General features: G+C 38.6%; 1 protein-coding gene across 2 annotated transcripts in view; it reads right to left on the bottom strand.

The window, feature by feature from the left end:
• Window positions 1–18,802, bottom strand: part of Adk (adenosine kinase) — a 386,675-nt gene that overhangs the window by 59,860 nt on the left and 308,013 nt on the right. For both annotated transcript variants that reach the window (XM_041638898.1, XM_041638897.1), the window contains exons 8-9: window positions 13,679–13,714; window positions 2,542–2,656 (exon numbers count right to left, since the gene is read on the bottom strand). In XM_041638898.1, coding sequence (XP_041494832.1) covers window positions 2,542–2,656; window positions 13,679–13,714 — 151 coding nt within the window. The remainder of the gene's footprint in view (window positions 1–2,541; window positions 2,657–13,678; window positions 13,715–18,802) is intronic.

Here is an 18,802-nt window from a genome sequence, read left to right as displayed (position 1 = left end):
CACTTGTATGATACATGTTTCTGGATACAGAAAGACTTAAAAAGAATGTCTTCCCAAAGAGTAACCAATAGCTTCTTATGAATCTGAAGGCAGTATTACATTTTTTATAAGAAGCTTGCATGGTTTAAGACAGGAATGGCCCACATACTATAACAAGAAATGATCTCATCTGTGTTATATAGAGATAGTCTTTCATGGGCTGCTATTTCTTTTCTCTCATGAAAATTAGCAGCATGCCTTTTCCTGCCACAGCAATGAAGGTGGCACACTACCTAGGGCTTGCTTACAAGATCCTCCTTGAATGGACTGCCTCCTTACTTTAAATCCCTCCTAGAACTCAAGCTTTAGTAATAATATTTATCTATTCGGGAAAGTCACTTACCATGGTTTGAATGTGTTTGAAACAAACATTTCTTTTTTTTTAAAGTTTTTCAATAGTTTTCAGCATCAAAAATTTCATATGTATGCATAAATAGGCATAATGGCACCATAATTCCCCCTGTATCCATGCCCAACTCAAACAATGACTCTTGACCATGGATTTCACTTAATTGTTCCATCCACTGACGACTTCTGAAGCAAATCTCAAGTTTGTCTTTTACATCTCGTGTGACTCCCTTTACCCAAGTTGGTCAATAATTTCATCACTGACCCTTTTCGGGTTTTATATATTTACTTTGTTAAAAAGTTACTTTAGGGGCCGGGCGGTGGTGGCGCACGCCTTTAATCCCAGCACTTGGGAGGCAGAGGCAGGCAGATCTCTGTGAGTTCGAGACCAGCCTGGTCTACAAGAGCTAGTTCCAGGACAGGCTCCAAAACCACAGAGAAACCCTGTCTTGAAAAACCAAAAAAAAAAAAAAAAAAAAAAAAAAAAAAAAAAAAAAGTTACTTTAGGGGCTGGAGAGATGACTCAGCAGTTAAGAGCACTGACCACTCTTCCAGAGGACCCAGGTAGAATTCCCAGTACCCGGATGGCAGCTAACAACTGTCTGTAACTCCAAGATCTAACACCCTCATACAGACATACACACAGGCATAACACCAGTGCACATAGAAGTAAACAAAGTATTTTGAAAAAGTTACTTTCGTAGATGTGATGGTACACACTTGCAATCTCAGTACTTGGAAGGCTAAGGTAAGAGAATGCTTCAAGTTTGAGCCCAGCCTGGGTACACAGAGGTTAAAAGCAGAGCCTGGGCTAGAGAATGAGAACCTTTATCAAAAAATTAATAAAAAAAAATTATGTCATTTTCAGTAGAATACTTTTCTTAAAGCGTTGTTGACCTTTACAAGTCAATATTATCCACAAATGAGAAGTATAAGTATACTTTGTATTTAGATTATTCGACATTTTATGTATTTTAATTTTGTTTTGCAGATCTTTAAAGATTATGTTATATTCAGTGTTCAGCTGAGTATTGAAAAAACACTTCGGTAATAATCATATTACTGTTTATAAAAATCATTAACAGCCAGGCAGTGGTGGCACACGCCTTTAATCCCAGCACTCGGGAGGCAGAGGCAGGCGGATCTCTGTGAGTTCGAGACCAGCCTGGTCTACAAGAGCTAGTTCCAGGACAGGCTCCAAAAACCACAGAGAAACCCTGTCTCGAAAAACAAAAAAACAAAACAAAATAAAACAAAACAAACAAAAAAAAATCATTAACTAACTGCTTGGATTTAAGGTGAAACCATCTGGATACAATCAAAAGACTTATATTTGGCTTAAAGAGAAGCTAAAATATAATATGAAGTAGCCTCATATTTAAAATATTAATTATTTTAACCAATAATATTTGTTCAGTAGATGAAATTCCTATTATGTCTATGATTGCTATAAAAACAGATATGAGATTTTTCTTCTTGAAAGAAAATCATCAGGAACTCTGCTCTTTGGGAAACTGGGCAGGAGGATTACAAATTCAAGGTCAGTTTCAGCTACACAGGAATTGAAGGCTAGCGTAGGGTATTTAGTGAGACATTCTCTTGAGAGGAGAGGTTATATGAAATAAAATGGCTGGGGCTATAACTCAATGGTAGAGCACTTGTTTACTATGCATAAGGCCGTAGATAAGATTCTCGACATTGGGCTGGGTATGAGTCAGAGGTGGGTGAATCTCTGTGAGGTGGAGGCCAGCATGGTGTTCATAGTGAGTTCCAGGCAGCCAGGAAGACACAGAGAGAAAAAAAAAAAAAGAATCAGCAATGACAGAAAAAAAAAATCAGAAGAAGAAACATTTCTGGATTTTAATTGCTCATAATCTAATACATGCATTTTATTCTGATGCAAATGTTTATATGAAAAACATTATTTTTTTAAAAGAAAGATAGTTCCAGGCTAAGAAAATTCCCCCAAAGATCAAAAGTATACAAACTATATCAGTTGACTTTTCATAAATTATAATCCTGTCCATCATGTCCACAGGGGTAGAAGGGAGGAATACCAATATCAAATTGTAGAAAACATATGACAGAATAAGTATGGGATTTTGTCGTGATAATTTCATTAACACTGCATTCATCAAATAGCTCCCACAGTACCTGTAGCCACTATAGTGTCATCTCTCCCTTGCGTGAAGATCACGGTCCTCTTCCTCTTCACGTTCACCTTTGGAAGCGCCTGCGTCCTTTTGGCTATTTCTTTAATGTCTTTAGTCTGTTAATAAGAGGAAAAAATTCATAATCAGTAGAGTAAGGGAAAATTTTATTAACAAGTTAACACTTTTGCTTCTGATGGGACCTGAGTATCTGCTAGGGAACATTTGAAAATAAATTTTTAACCATATAGAAAATAGCACATGGGCTCCTGGGAGTCTATCATGAGCCTGGCCAAACTTTACATTCATGATGGATTTCATCTTCACCTTCAATACCTGCCATGCATTTTATTTCAAAGCAAACCTCTGGTGCTTTATCATTTAATCTATAAATGTGTAAATATGCTATCTCTGAAAGATAATGACTAACACACCACATACATAGTCATAATACACTTTAAAACATTTTGCTTGACTTATGAAAGGACCCAAGTAGAGTTCCCATTACAAAGACAAACCCAAACTGTCTTAAACCTCCTGCTACTCAGCAGACTGTTTTTGGGTGCAAATGTTGCTAGTTGGTAAGAGTGACTGCCTAGCCAGCACAAAGCCCCAGAAGTCCCCACCACCAGAAAAAAAAAAAAAGTCCTTATAACCAGCAAATAAATATGAGTCAAATTTCAAATTAAAGAGAGTTTTAAAGAATTAATAATCATTTTTGAGGCAGTTTCCCTGTGTAGCCCAGGCTGGCCTGAAGCTTATATAGATTCTCCTGTATCTACCTCCACAGGCTGGGTTTCAAATGTGAGCCACTGTGCTCAAGTGAAGGGCCTTTTCCTTTTTCTAACAGACGTTTACAGAATATGACTATGCTGACTTGGGAAATAATAAAATTGAAATAATGCCAATTTTCAAAGATCTGATTGAGAAAAAGAAATGCTAATGTCACTCAACTCTAAAGACTTCATTTTGCATAGGAAAGGGCATTTAGAAAAAGATCACAGAACTAAAGGAGAAAACCAATTTGCTTTACATTCTCCATGACTCTCTGTCGGAAATCTGCACTTCCTCGTCCTTTCCATCACCGAATGCTCCCCTTCTGTGTTCTCTTCTAAATGCTCATCTATACCCAGTGCACACCGGTTTACAGATACACAAAATTACACTCATCACTGGCTAAGATCTGCACATGAGGGAAAAACGCTCTTTTTTCCTTTCTAGATCGGGTGACTTTGCTCAATTTTATGCATTCTAAGTCTTTCCATGTTTTTCCTTCAAACTCTAAGATTTTATTTTCATTTAGAGTTGAAAAATATTTTAGATATATACCAGACTTTAATATCCACTAGTCTGTTCCTAGATGTGAAGCCTGGTTTCACTTCCTTGCAAATCAACATGGAGGTGCAAATACCTCTGTGTTAAGGTATGGAGTTTTTTGAGTATATGCCTAGGAGTGGAATAGTTGGGTCATATGGTAGTTCTATTTTTTGTCTTTGAATAATAGTTTATTCCCTTATAATTTTTATTCTTTTTATTGAGCTATAAATTTCTCTCTGCTCCAGTCCCTCCAAACCGGCATCATAATGTGCGCACTCCCTCTACCAGCAGCGAGTGAGGCTCTTGCTCTCCGTCCTTGCCAAAATAGCCATTCTGAAGGAGGTGGACCTTAAAAATAATTATTGGCTATTTGTATTTATTTTGTTGAAAACTATCTATGTATTTTCTGTATTTTCATCTAGAAATGTCAGTTTTCACAAGTCTTTGATCTATTTTGAATTGATACATGTCCAGTGAGAAAGATATGAACCTAATTTCAGTCTTCTGTAGGTGAATATCTACTTTTCCAGTACATTTTTCTTTTTCTGTAGTGGCTAAGTGCATAAGATCCCCAGGAGAAGCTCCACAGTTCAGAGCTGCTCTTCCAACAGTGCAGAGGTCCACTGAGCAGTAGAATCTGGGACTGGGCAGGTGTCTGCTTCAGAGGTTACATTAATCTAGCTTCATAGTACTTTTATGAGTTTATTACAACAAAGTATTTTTTGTATTTAAAAAAGAAAGAAAAGGCAGTTAAATTTGCAAGGTAGTACAGGCCTATGATCCTAGGATAAGGAAGGCAGAGGCAGGAGGACTGGTGTGGTCAAAGCTATCCTGTTCTACATAGTGAGTTCTAGTGCAGCCAGGGCTACACAAACAAAATAAAACAAAAACAAAAACCCAAGACAAAGAAAAGAGTTAAAAAATTACAAGCTAAAATTACAAGCTAGCCAGGTGATGGTGGTGCACGCCTTTAATCCCAGCACCCGGAAGGTAGAGACAGGCGGATCTTTGTGATTTCGAGGCAAGGCTGGTCTACAAGAACTCATTCCAGGATAGCTAAGATTGTTACACAGAGAAACCCCGTCTCAAAAAGCAAACAAAACAACAATAAAAACAAAAAGGAATTTATTCATTTTCATTTTAGTGCTTTGGTGTTTTGCCTGCATGTGTGTCTGTGTTAGAATGTCAGATCTTGGAAGTTACAGACAATTGTGAACTGCTGTTTGGGTGCTGGGAAAAGAACCTGAGTCCTCAGGAAGAGCAGTCAGTGCTTCAACCACTGAGCCATCACTCCAGCCCCGAGAATAATAAATTAATGGAAAATCCATGATTTCTTTTTACCAAGTCTTTGGGAAAATACAGCTTACTGTCAGAGTTTATCAATTTAATAAGAGAAACATGTTTCAAATTTAATCTCATAAACGTGGTAATTCAAGATTGAAATAAGCTATCAAATACAAGTCAGAAACTTTTCTGGATTTATGCAACCTTTATTCTTACTGTATCCCTGTCCACCGTTTACGGCAAATCGTTTTATTGCTCACTCTAGGACCACTGTTAGTGTGTACTTAACCCAAGTGTCTCACTGTGTACGTACTCAGGAGCAACTGCCTGCTTGCAAGAAACGCTTTTCCTGTAGTGTAAATCCTTTCTCAAAACCTCAATTTTTATCTTCACAACACTACAGATTGTAAATCCACAGTACCTCCTCTTCATCTCCTTAGGCCCTTTGCTTCTCACACTTAAGATCATGCATCTTAACTGAAAGATGCCATTACCAAGAGCTTTAGAATATAGCGAACCTATACTTATTGATATCCTTGAAAAGGTTCATAAACATCTCTAAGGCTCCATTTACTGACAAAACCAAGGAAATACTCAACTAAAAGATATTGGGGCGGGTGTGTAACTCAGAATGCATGTTTGACATTCACAAAGTCCTGAATTCAATCCCCAGCACCAAATCTCCCTTTATGAAACTTACCATAAAAAAATCAGTAATTTTATAGTGGAGAGAATTGATAAACATCACCTTAACTTATAATCAACTGATACTGAAATTCATGGTCAAAAGAAAATATCCTAGTCCCAAAGAATCTTCTCTAGATTATTTATCGACTGCAACAGAAAGGACTAAGCTACAGAGGATAAACCAATCAATACCATTTAGCCCAGTGATCAAGGTTAACATCATCAGCAATAAGACTTAGTGACATCATTTAACCTCCCTGATATTATGAGAAGGGCATATCACTTCTGTGGTTTTTGTTAAAAATGCACAGTGTCAACCCCCACACAAGAAAACACCAGACACTCAAATATATAGAGAGGGTCAGTCTATAGAATATGAAGTATCAAAGTCAGGGACAATGAGGAAAGACTGAAAAACAGCCATGGACTGGAAGCTGCTAACAACACACGATACCAATGTAACGTGGTATCCTACATTAGATTCTGGGACATAAAAAGAAAAAGCCAGCCAGAGAGATAGCTCAGCAGTTAAGGGTGCTTGTTGTCAAGCCTGATGAGCTCAATTTTCAAAATCTACATGGTAGAGGGAAAGAAATGAACCCCAAAGTTGATCTCTGACCTCTATATGCACAGGCGAAGACCCCCACGCGAAACAAAGGAAAACCAAAGGAATCACTGGCAAGATCAGAATATATTCTGCTTTTGTTTTGCACTGGATGTATGTTAATCTTCTGATTTGGACCATTACATTTTGGTTATTTAAAGATGTTAACAGTAGGGCTGGAGAGATGGTTCAGGTGTTTAAGAGCACTGGTTGCTCTTCCATGACCCAGGTTCAATTTCCTTCACCCACATGGGAGTTCATAACTGTCTGTGTGTACCCGACACCCTTGTAGAAAAAACACTAATTAAAATATAAAAAAAAAAAGCCGGGCGGTGGTGGTGCACGCCTTTAATCCCAGCACTCGGGAGGCAGAGGCAGGCAGATCTCTGTGAGTTCGAGGCCAGCCTGGTCTACAAGAGCTAGTTCTAGGACAGGAACCAAAAAGCTACGGAGAAACCCTGTCTCGAAAATAAAATAAAAAAAAAAAAAGAAAAAACACTAATGCATGTGGATGTAAAAAAGATAAAAAAATGATGCTAACAGTAGGGGAAGGTAGGTGAAACACATGATGCTAACAGTAGGGGAAGGTAGGTGAAACACATGATGCTAACAGTAGGGGAAGGTAGGTGAAACACATGCGGGTTCTGTTCTGTTCTAAAACTGAAGGTATTTTACCATGAGGACAGTCAGAGCTACACAGTAAGACCCTACCTTAAAAAATTAAAAATAGTTGCTGTCTCTTGATCACTCCTATAATCTCAGGACACAGGAGAGAGTAAGCAAAGACGACCTTCATGAATTCTAGGTCAGTTGGGATCCACAGTAAATTTAAGGCTAGCCTGTGCTACCAGGAATGTGATCCTGTTTCAAAAAAGAAAGAAGGCAGGATTGGAGAGTTTGCCCAGGGGTCTTACAGAAGAGTCAGGTTTGATTTCCAACAGCAGCATGGAGCTGCTCACAGCTACCTGTACCTCTAGTTCTAGGTGATCCAAAGCCATCTTGGCCTCTGCAGGCAGTAGGCACACATGTGGTACACAAAGATACATCCAGGCAAAGCACCATATACTTAAAATAAAAACAAACAAAAAACAGACAGAAAAGTTGTGGAGATGAAAGCAGGTAAGTTAAGTTGAAAGAGTTTAGTTTATTGACTTATGCTAATGTAAAACTAATTTATTCCACTTAATGACTCTCATCTTAATTTTGCCTAAAACTTTCAATTCCATAAGATGCTCAAACAATCCCTAGGGAGGGCCTTAAAAGTACTGAAAACTCAAGTGTAGTATCTAATAAGGAGAAAACAGATGATAAGTGGATGGGGGCAAAAGACAAAAGTTCAGAGAGTTGAGCTACGAGGTATCATAGGGCTCTGAAGTGGTCCCTAATTTTAATTTCTCTATATAGAAGATTTCATAATTTCCTCTATCTTACTGGCCATGCGTGTATCTCTAAAACATTCACTGGACCTTTCTTACCCTAGGCATTTGGTCTATCAGTAGGTCTACATCTCATCTTGCCGATGAAGAAACTGACTCGCAGACAGTTGTTGACCAAGGTTATTGACAACAGTAGTGCAGTCAGGATGACTGTCCCCAAATCTGCCTCTAGGAACCACAGTGTTTGCAACTACTACTTCCAGGCCACCCACAGATGATGTTGCTTCTATGAACCCTGTGATGTGCCTTTTGCTGTTACCACAAAAGTACAAACTGTTCTTCCTCAGTCATTTTTTTCTGCATATTCATTCACAAGTTAGCCCTGATCTTTATCTAAATATGCTTTTTCTTAGTTGCATTTTATACCATACATTCCAATGTTTAAATGTTTAGCCATCCCCATTTTCAAGGTCATCCTGAAGTTCAACTTTTCTAATATGCTAGAACATGACATGAGGAAAACAGTGGTTTGGAGAGTTAAGGTCTCGTTAGCTGGCAGTCCAAGTGAGCTGTGTGAACTGGAACAGGTCACAGCCTGGGTTTCATCTGTTGAATGGAGTATCTACCTCTTAAGGTTTATGAAAGTATCAAATGTATGAGTGACATAGGAAAAAAAATTTACAAACTGAAGCATTTTATAAAATGTAAAACTGTGGTTTTATCACTGTTTAGTGTAGTATTGTCTTCCAAATTAAAGACTATATTTTCTTGGGCCAGCAAAATGGTTTGGTGGGAAGGATACTGTTGCCAAGTCTGAGGACCTGGGTTTGATCCCTGGGGCCTAAATGGTGGAAGGAGAGAGCAGACTTCCAGAAGCTGTCCCCTGAGTGTCATATCTGCACGAAGCATGTGCCACCCAACATTTGTTTTAGTCCACTCTCACAAAGTAGGTGATACAAATGTTCAAACACCTTGTCCCAGTCTGCCCTAGTGGTGGCGTTCCCACACATTGCACCCTTAACCACACCGCTTTCTGTTTTGTCTTTTAAGCAGAATTTCCATGAGATTATGGGGTTCAATCATCCATCAGTCAGGTTTCAGGATACCCTCCACACTCAACCCAGCCCAAAGGCAATGTCTTGTGGAGTATGCAGTACAGTGTTCTTTCTGTTGGGAGGCCTTTGTAATCTTGATTCCTCTGTTTGAAATGTGTCTCCTTGTTTGACTGCTAACTGGCTGCCCCTGCCACCCACCATTGCTAGAGAGCTCTATTTGTCAGTTTTAACCTTCTTTTCCTTCCTTAAAAATTTGTATTATTATTGGGAGGGGCACATGTCTGCTACAGCAATTGTGCAGGGGCTCACAGGGCAGCTCTACAGAACTGGTTCTTTTCTTCCACCTTTTCCTGGGTTCTGAGGAATCAAACTGTGGTCATTTCTTTTTCTTTTTGTCTGTTGGTGGCATCAAGAACATCAAAAGTGCTCAGTAAATATTTTTAATGAAACATGGAGTGGAATAAAAAACTACACAATCTGTTTTTCCTGATCTGTTTCTAAAATTGCCCTCTTAGGCGGCCAGCTACCTCAGGAAGTATGGGTGCGCTCTCCTAGCCAGCAGGACCTGACTTACATCTGATTTTCAGAGACTGTGACAGTTCACTGCAATCCTATAATTTGTAAAAAACACAGGAACCTAGGAATCACCTTAGATCATTCTTTGGAGATCATTACTTCCTGAATATGTTTTGTAGATTTCTCCTCAGTGCTGATTAACGGAATTTTTTAGATGCTGTATATGTTCAATATCTGCACCATATAATAAAGTAGTTATCATGTACACAGTCTAAGGAGGTTTAGAAATGTGTGTAGGCCAACAGAGGTTGCATTTTATTTTATTGTTTGAGACAGAATTTCACTATGTTTTATAGACGAGTGTCAAATCCATGGGCTCAAGCAATCTTCCTGCTTCAAATTCAGGACAGCTGGAACTACCTAATTTTTTTTAAATTAAAATTAAATTTAAATTTTATTTAATATTAAATAACTTTAACTTGAGCAGCCAAATGTGGCTATTGGACTACACAATTCTATAGTTGGTCATTCAGTATTAGAAGATGATGGAATTCTCATTGGTTATAGAAAGGCTGTAATTTTAAGATGTTCTGGGTTGTCAGAGGGAAGACGGGAAGGCAGTGAGATCACCTTGCTCCCTCAATGGACATATCTTAGGCATCTACAAGAAAATGGAAGTTTTTGCTTGGAGTAATATTGAATAAATGATTCAATATGTTGAATTCCTTTCAGAATTTAGCACATAGGCTGGTGCAGAAACAACAGAAATATAGAAAATAACTAAATTTAGGTTTTGGGGGTATTTTCTTTATTTTTATTTAATTTACATCAAATTAGGACAGTTTTTAAAAAGGTTTTATAATGAAGAATGCATTGCTTTTATTTAGGTTCTAATAATGTAAACCTTCAGTTCAAGATAAGGAAGATTTAACAACACAGTGCACTACCAGCTGTTTTTCCTGAATAATAAAAAGACCTCATAGAACTCTACCGAGAATTGTCACTTAAATTCTTAGCGGGTGTGTCATTTAAATTAGGCACTATGCGATTTTCTATCACCTATATACGAAGAGCCTACCTTGTGCTCTGCCTAGATTCAGCTTTTATCTCTTTCTCCAGTAACCTCCTGAGCTGATGCTTCTCACTAAAAAAAAAAATATGCTCAATTCGTTTTAAAGATTTGAGATGATTTTTTTTAAAAAAAATAAAGATTATGTAGAATTGGCAGAGAAACCCACTGGGGCATCATGACTGATGCTGCCGAGGGTCTTTCCTGATGAATGAACACAGGCTGTTCTTAGAGGCATCAGGCTGGCCTGTCAGGAGCATATCACCTACAGTAACACACTCTGTGCTTTGGGGAAAGGACTGGTATTAGTAACAGAAAATAAGGGAGGGCATGGGGTGCTCGTAGGAAGGAAGGATGCTCACCATTCCTTAGTAAAAATTACCTTTTTAGCCTTGCTCCAAATGTAGAGCCAATATTAAGGCTTAGGGTGATAAAATACAGACTTTTTGTCTCGTCTGTTATTATACTAGATGTGTGAACATCAGAACACTTCCATTGACAGAAAATTGTGACAATAAGTGATCTTTGTTTTATTTGAGTACTACACCCATGCTTTCATATTTTTCCCTAATGAAATGAGAAAATGTTAATCGCATTACAAAATCACTGGATTCCTCAGATTCCACATGGACTCTATTTTTATTAACAATGCTGACGTGAGGCTATTTTATTCATGGCTTCTACAGATTCTGCAACACTTCCAATAATTTTTGGGAATCCATGCAGTGGTATAGTAAGATACTATGTGCTTTATTGAATCTACACCAACTGTCAACATCACTGGCAGAGCTGTCTTGCTATGTCAGGAGTAATAGAGTGTGTGGTTATGATAATCACCACTTTGTTATATGCTCTAATCCATTACGGCAGACTTATGACAATGTGAAACAGTTTCTACATCAGTAAACAGGAACTAATGAAAGGGTAATATAGCGCTGGTTAGCAGAAAACAGTTTCTAAGTCAGTAAATAGGAACTAATGGGAGGGTAATATAGCCAGCGCTGGTTAGCAGGGAAAAGAGTGCAGTTGCTGAGATTGAATGTAAACCAGGCAAAAACAGAGCAAAGAGCTCAGAAACAATACAATCTGTGCTAGGCTTACTGAACTAAACGACATACACAAGCTCTACAGAACTGAGATATCTGCCATATGCATGTCAAATGTCTAAGGCTCTATGAAACTAATCACAGAACCCAAATATTTTTGCTTAATGATAGCACGGCTAACCGACAGGTACAAATTTATATTTTAAGACCTCTCATCTATGAAACATTTTGATCTGTAATATTTGAGAATATTAGCTTTTAGTATTAAAAAACTAGCACAAGTAAAACCTTATTTGTGATTTGAAATAGGTTTCACTATGTATCCCTGGCTGGTTTTGAACTCACAGAGATATGCTTGCTTCTCTCTCTAGTGTACAGGGATTAAAGGAGTGCACCCAACCATGCCTGGCAGTAAAACTTTAAAAATGAATGAAAGCATTTGTATCTATTCTCATAATCAAAATGTTTGTTCTAAATTTATGTGTGTGTGGGAGCGCGCATGCATGTGCACGCACACGCTACTTCCCTAGCCCTACATAACAAATTATATTAGTTTAGTACATGTGTCCACACACTCTAGTATGGAGGTCAGAGGTCACGGGATTGAATTTAAGTCGTTGCCTTTAACCGCTAAGGTGTTTTGGTGGCCCCACGTTGTAAACTAACTCTCCTGATTCTTCTGGTCTTACAGAACAGTTGTCAGCATGGGAAATTAAATAATAAAACAAATTAGACAAAACAAGCAACTTTGGAAATCCCTTTCTACACAACTTACCTCAACAATAACAAAACTATGGTAAAGGAACAAAAGCAAACTTCTAAGAAGCCCACTCTTATGTAATTTTCTCATGCGTCCAAATGATCTTGAGAGAATTCTTAGAGACATGCTCATTTTCTTTCTCCATGAAGAGGAGGAGTTTCCAGTTTCTTATGTTCTATGACACAGGTACCATGCACGCGTATTATTTTGTTCCTTAATGATGAATCTGCCTTTACTAATTTAAGTAATAGTTTTATGCAAATTCAACTTTGCTTAAGGAGCTTAAAGCTTACAAGTATTTTTCAGTCACTGCTCACAACTTCGGTACATGGCAGGCGACACTGAGTATGCACATAAGGGCAGAGTTCCTAAATCTCAGCTCCACTCACATTAAATTTCCAAAGTTACATGGGTGAGATGGCTCAGCTGGTAAAGGTGCTGACTGCCAAACTGGATGACCAGAACTGACTCCAGCAAGCTGTTAGAGCTCCACATGTATGCTGTGGCAGGCATGTGTCCTTCTACTAAATACATAAAGATAATTTTTAGAGTTACTATAGTTATATAATATTGCAAGTTGATGTATAAAACAGAACATCTGACATAGTTCTGGCTCAGTATCAGCCATAAAAGACTCATAAGCTCAAGTTAATGATCTGTCAATTAACCTGGGTACATACTGAAGTTAGTGTTTTCTAACAGTCAATTGGAAGATAGATATTATGCAGACAAAAACATGGTCTTGACTGTATCTTGATTTTGCCAACAACCACATGGAGGTTTGAATCTTGACAAGATCATCCTTCTATTAGAAAAACAGAATCAAGATCAGAAAATTAAGGTCAATTATCAATATTTTTTTTCAGAAAACTAAAACATATTCTACGTTATTTTTAAAAAGATGAAAGGGAGTTTCAAACAGGAAGGATTTAAATTAATCAGTCCCTAACAACTGTTAAGTACAACCTTTGGAAATTAATTTGCATAATGATAATCTACATGTGAGGGGTTGGACTTATTTAAGTGACACTGTAGCTCGCTATTCTGTCTTGTTCCACCACTGCTTCAGCACCGAATCCTCATGAAATGAAACGCAGCTAATGAGCTAGCTTTTTAACTGAACAAACTGACAGGCCCCATATCTGCAGAGGCAGCTTGAAACTGTGCCCAACCTCTTGGCTTCCCAAGAGGCTTTTCAAAATTCAATAAATAACATCTGTAGGCGATGTTGGGTGCAGACCTAGCAGAGTGCGTCATAACACTGTGCTGGCAGAACAAAGAAACCATGACGACTGCCAAGTTTCCATGGCAACTGCAGAGAGGCTCTGAGAGTATAATAGCACATCAATCACTGTCCAAAAGAACTTCATTATCAGCTAGAAAAAACCTTTAGGATCTGTTTAGTGTGCAACTGTGGGTTAACTCACCTCAAAGCCTTGCTCTCTAGCAAAAGTGGCAGCTTCCTGGGGGGAAAAAAAAAGAACAGTTAATTATAAAGTCTTAGATAATAAAGAAATAATTCATTTTCAAACTCATTCAGTTTTCTTTTTATTCAATTATCTCAATATAGTCACACATAATTAATTTTTATTTTTACTCTAAAAGTATTTCATTTTTGTCTTGGCATGAAAAACAATGGTACACACAATGTCAACACACTTCCCGAGTTGGAATACAGAAGATGCAGTCTGTGTTTTTATAGTAGCTGCACAGTGAGTTCAGGTGTTCTGACCTCAGCAAAGAAAGACAAACGCTTGACACCCAAGGACCATGCTGGTGGTTATATTTCTAATTAAAGCAATACCTCTGAGAAAGCTGTTCTGGAGACAAGAATGCTTGTTCCTAGAAGCACAGATACTGAAAAAATAATTATTTTACAATCTCATGTTGGAATTTATAGAGACAGGGATCACAAGTGGTTGTTAAAGTCATCAGGTGAAGATTGACAGGCTCTTCACATGGAATCAAAGCAGCACAGATTCCATGCTAACCACAGGGAGTAAAGCATAACTTTATGATGAAAGAGATCAAGTGGCCACCATTTTAACCCTGTGATCAATCCGTCTATTAACATCACATGTAGTGAGATCACCAAGCATCCCGTGCTTTCTGTTAGGATGCAGAATGGAGTTCATGTTATCAACCAGGAAGTATTCTGCCCCAAAGATCTTAACACCATTAATCAAAACTTTAGTCCAATAATTTGTACTCACAAGAAAAGGAGAGGAACAAATTAAAGGAGACAGCGAGAAGGACAACAAACAAATCTGTAAGATGGGACATTTACAGGGCAGCTAGTCTGGTCTCTTTAAAGTTAACCTCAAAGATAAACTGGAGAGGGGAAATGAACCGAACCAATGCGTAGACCTTAACTGGACCTTGTTTATACAAACCAGCTGTGAAAGATACTTGAACAAATGTAATCTGAGAATTAGAAATTATGATATTAGGAATAATCAGTATGATAAGGAAAATGTCTTTAGTTTTAGTGCTGTACATTGAAGTATTTAAGGATAAAATGCCACAAAATTTGTAACCTAGAATACTTTTGGGGAAAAAAAACAAAGGGAAGCAAATTTGATAAAATACTGACAACTGTGTAATCTAGATGTATGTGATACGTGGGCTCAATACTTATAGTCTGTATAGCCCTCAGCCACTGAAACTGCTATGCAGGCAAGACAAGTCACAAACACACACATCCATCTGCCTCTGCCTTCCAAGGGCTGGGATTAAAGGTCCAGGCCACCACACCTGGTTTTTGTCTAAGAGGAAGAGGCTACACTTAAAAAAAAAAATGTGTTTACAAATTTTCATACACAAAATTCTTCCAGCTTTTCAATATTTTATGAGGACAATTTAATGAACATAGTGATATTGTCTAATACTTTTCTACCAGGCTACTGACAGGCGAAACAAAGCAACCCCACCCACCTCCGTGTAATCAAATCCTCACGCTCCTACTGTTTGCTTGTGCACATACTTTAATTTTAGGAACGACAGAAAATGGAGGCAATGCTACTTTCCATTTCTACTTCCCGCTTAAAAGTGGAAAAGAATTGCAGACAACTGTCAAGAGTCTCTACATCTTAACTTACATTCCTCCAAAATTATCTTTGCCAAGAGATATTAATAGAAGGATGGGATTTGAGCCCAAGCAGTGAGCAGATCCAACTCAGCTAGAACGGCTGCTGCATCAAACCATGTAAGGCAGAAAGCAGTCAGTGCCTTTAAAATAAACGTGGATGGCTCCTCCATATTGAGGGAAATACTAATGAAGAAATACATGCATGTACTTACGATCCACTATACTAAAACAGAGACTTAACAAGCCTATCACTGAGGGCGTGAAAAGGTCAGAATGCATGATTATGGCTGAACAATGAAGTTAACAGGAACTCTTAAGTTGAGTGTACAACTCCTTAGTTCATCCACTAGAAACACTAGGATGACCAGTGAGCCACGGCGGACATCGACAATGACGACACACACGCACGCATGCAAACCTTTGACTACCCTCCTTTCAACTCATGAACAATAGAACATTTATACTTCACATAGTTAGCGTTATTTGCTGGCTGAGATATCAAGGCAACGGATAAGGTTGAAAAAACATCAATGTACTGTTTTCTAAGCTGTCATAATTAACTAAACGAATTCTTAGATGAATCACACAACTGAGCAGCTCTGCTGAGAACTACTACCATACTTATTATTTTAGTTTTATTTGTTTTATGTATATGCATGTTTGGCCTACATGTAATATGTACCATACGCATGGCTGGTGCCTGCAAAGGCCCAGAAAAGGCATCAGATACCCTGGAACTGGAGTTACCAAGGGTTGTGAGCTGTGTTGTTGTGTGGGTGCTGGGATCCATACCTGAATCCTTTACAGGAGCACCAAGTATTCTTAACCAGTGAGCCAACTACTCAGCTCCTAAGAACTACTTTTCAAGTCAGCCTGGGCAACAGTGACTTCCAGGACAGAGGGTGGGGGTGAGTGAGCTTCAGGGTCATTAAAATCTGTAGAATTAAGACTACACTATAACAGAAAGGTTGAAAGTCCACAAGCAGTTAAACTGAGGGAAGGAGCAGTGCTGGGGATTGAACTCAGGGCCTTAAGTTGCTAGGTAAGGGTCTCACCACCAAGTCAAATCTCAAAACCGTTTTATTATTTGTATGGAACAGGCTCTTGGGAAGCTCAGGCTGGACTTGAACTTTCTAACCCTACTGTCTCTTAGAGCTGAGATTATAGATGTGTCACTATGCCTAGTTACATTGCTTTCTAATGCCAGCTTTGCTCAGATATCAATGAATTAACTGTAACTTGGTATATTACAGAACAATGGCAAGAATAAATAAAACTGTATTTATATAAGTGTATTTTTTCTTTTAGACGGGGCTAACTATGTAACCTAAATTGGCCTGAATCTCTTGATATGTAGTCTAAGCTGGCTTTGAACTGTCTCTCTTCCTGCTCCCATCTCTCAAATGTAAGGATCTTAGGCTTGTGCCACCATGCTTACCTTCAAGTCATTATTTTTAAAGGAAGGCATGCCTTAGGATGTTTTCACATATGTAAACAATCCCAAGCGCCAACATATTTCTGGCTGAGGAAGGACATACTTCAGAAAAGTCAACTCAATTTTCTATCTTAGTGCCTCTTCTCACAGGTTTGCTGAGGTGTGCCTTATCACCAGACCGGCTAAAACCTTGTTCTGTGCCTTAAAATCATCTTGTCATCTGGCTTCCTCTCACCTTCCTTTCATCTTGGACACCATTAGAGAAGGCAGCTGTCCCACATCACTGTACTTGTTACCACTAACCTCTGATCTGAAGGTGTTTGTAGGTACAATGATGGAACAGAGTTTATTTTCCCCCTTAGCAAAACAAACAAAACAACGGAGGGGAACAGTTTGACTGAGCAAGAATTTTAAGTAGGATTTTCGCTCTCAGATTCACTGCATGAAAGAGCAGAAAGAAAAGGCAGCAGGTCAGAAAACAGGGAAGGAAGAATGAGCATAGATGGTGGGCAGAAAGTAAGGCAGGTTCTGAATATCAGGAGTAATTCCAAGGGAACTGATCACACTAAATTGAAAAGGACTTGTTAGTGTGCCATTGCAGTGAAAGTGAGAAAAGAAAACAAGCAAGTCCCCATCTGTGCTGCCCCAGGGCGCCTCGTACTAATCTAATGAAGCAGTCAGGTTAAAATCCAAGCACAGAGTGGCTGTGACATGTGGAGAACAGCTAGGCTTAGAAGGGAGAAGCAGGGCGGGTCCTAATGCAGGTGGTTATCCATGTGATAATCATTATATTTACAGGCTTTCCGTTTTAGATCTGACATAAAAATCACAAAGGAGGAGGGATTAAGGAGATAAACAACCCACACAGGAGGCTTCCCTGCTCCCCCGAGAGTGGAGCACTTCCATTCCCGCATGGCAAGCAGCACAAACTAGACAGGCCTGATATTTCTCATCAGCCTGCATTCCACATTGTCACTTCTTTCCATCTTGATAACTTTCACTATTACGCCATTTCAGAGGCAGGTAACGTTTTCAGAATCTTTCCATTGTTGAATGTGCTTTAATACAGCATTTTCCCTTTACAATGAATGAAACTCATATGTCTTATGCAATAACTGAGTCATTTTTTTTCTTCCTGGAATGAGTGCTGTCAATACAATGATACATAATTAAAGTCTTTCTCTTGGCTATACCATGACACTTAGGCATCACAGTAGGCTTGCTGCTTCCCCAGTCAGGCTAAGCTATTACTTAAAAAGTATAATCTTTAGAATATTCAGAAAAGAGAAAGCAAGTAGATGTTTGTGTGCACAAAAGACAACTGTTTCCTTTATAATCAACTAATGATTATATGTCTCATGTACAGAAGTTCTTACTTAAATAAAGGAGAATTAGTGAAATTGATATTTAACTTAAACTACAATGTTTATGCTCATTTCATAATTATTTGTAACTAGTTATTACAGAAATACAATTTCTGAATATTGGTCCTCAATCATTAGAATTTTCCAAACTCAGTTATTAATTGCAGGAAGGGTTTCTTTTCTCGAGGTTACTTGGGACTTCCTACATAGATGGGTATGACTATTATCCCGCACTACTATCATCTCATGACTTTGACCCTACTACTTCCTGTGCTGTACTTGAGTTTGACACAATGAGCCCAGGTTAAAGCTACCATCTACTTGTTACTTCCCCGTAGCTGCATCTGGGACACAAGGGTCCTGGGTATAGGCCAAAACAAAGAGAGGAAGACTCAGGCTAGAACTGCAGACTGCAGCCCACTCATCTGAAACATCCTGTTTTGTTGTTCCAAGTGAGGAGACAGCAGATAATTCAAGGATTTGGTAGTGTGGCTCTAACTGGGAATCTCCATGGTCCTGACCCTAGTCCTAGAGTTCAGAGCACAGCAAGATAACCAGGGGAGAACAGGGCACCAGACCAATGCTTCTTTTCACATTGCCCACCTGGATAGCAGAAAAAATATTTACTCTTAAACATGGCTTTAGACTAAGAGCATCTGCTAGG

This window comes from Microtus oregoni, unplaced genomic scaffold (assembly GCF_018167655.1).
Source record: "Microtus oregoni isolate MIOR12 unplaced genomic scaffold, Mior012 000056F_ref0000123, whole genome shotgun sequence".
Classification (NCBI taxonomy): Eukaryota; Metazoa; Chordata; class Mammalia; order Rodentia; family Cricetidae; genus Microtus; species Microtus oregoni.
This window is presented reverse-complemented; position numbering and strand designations above follow the sequence as displayed.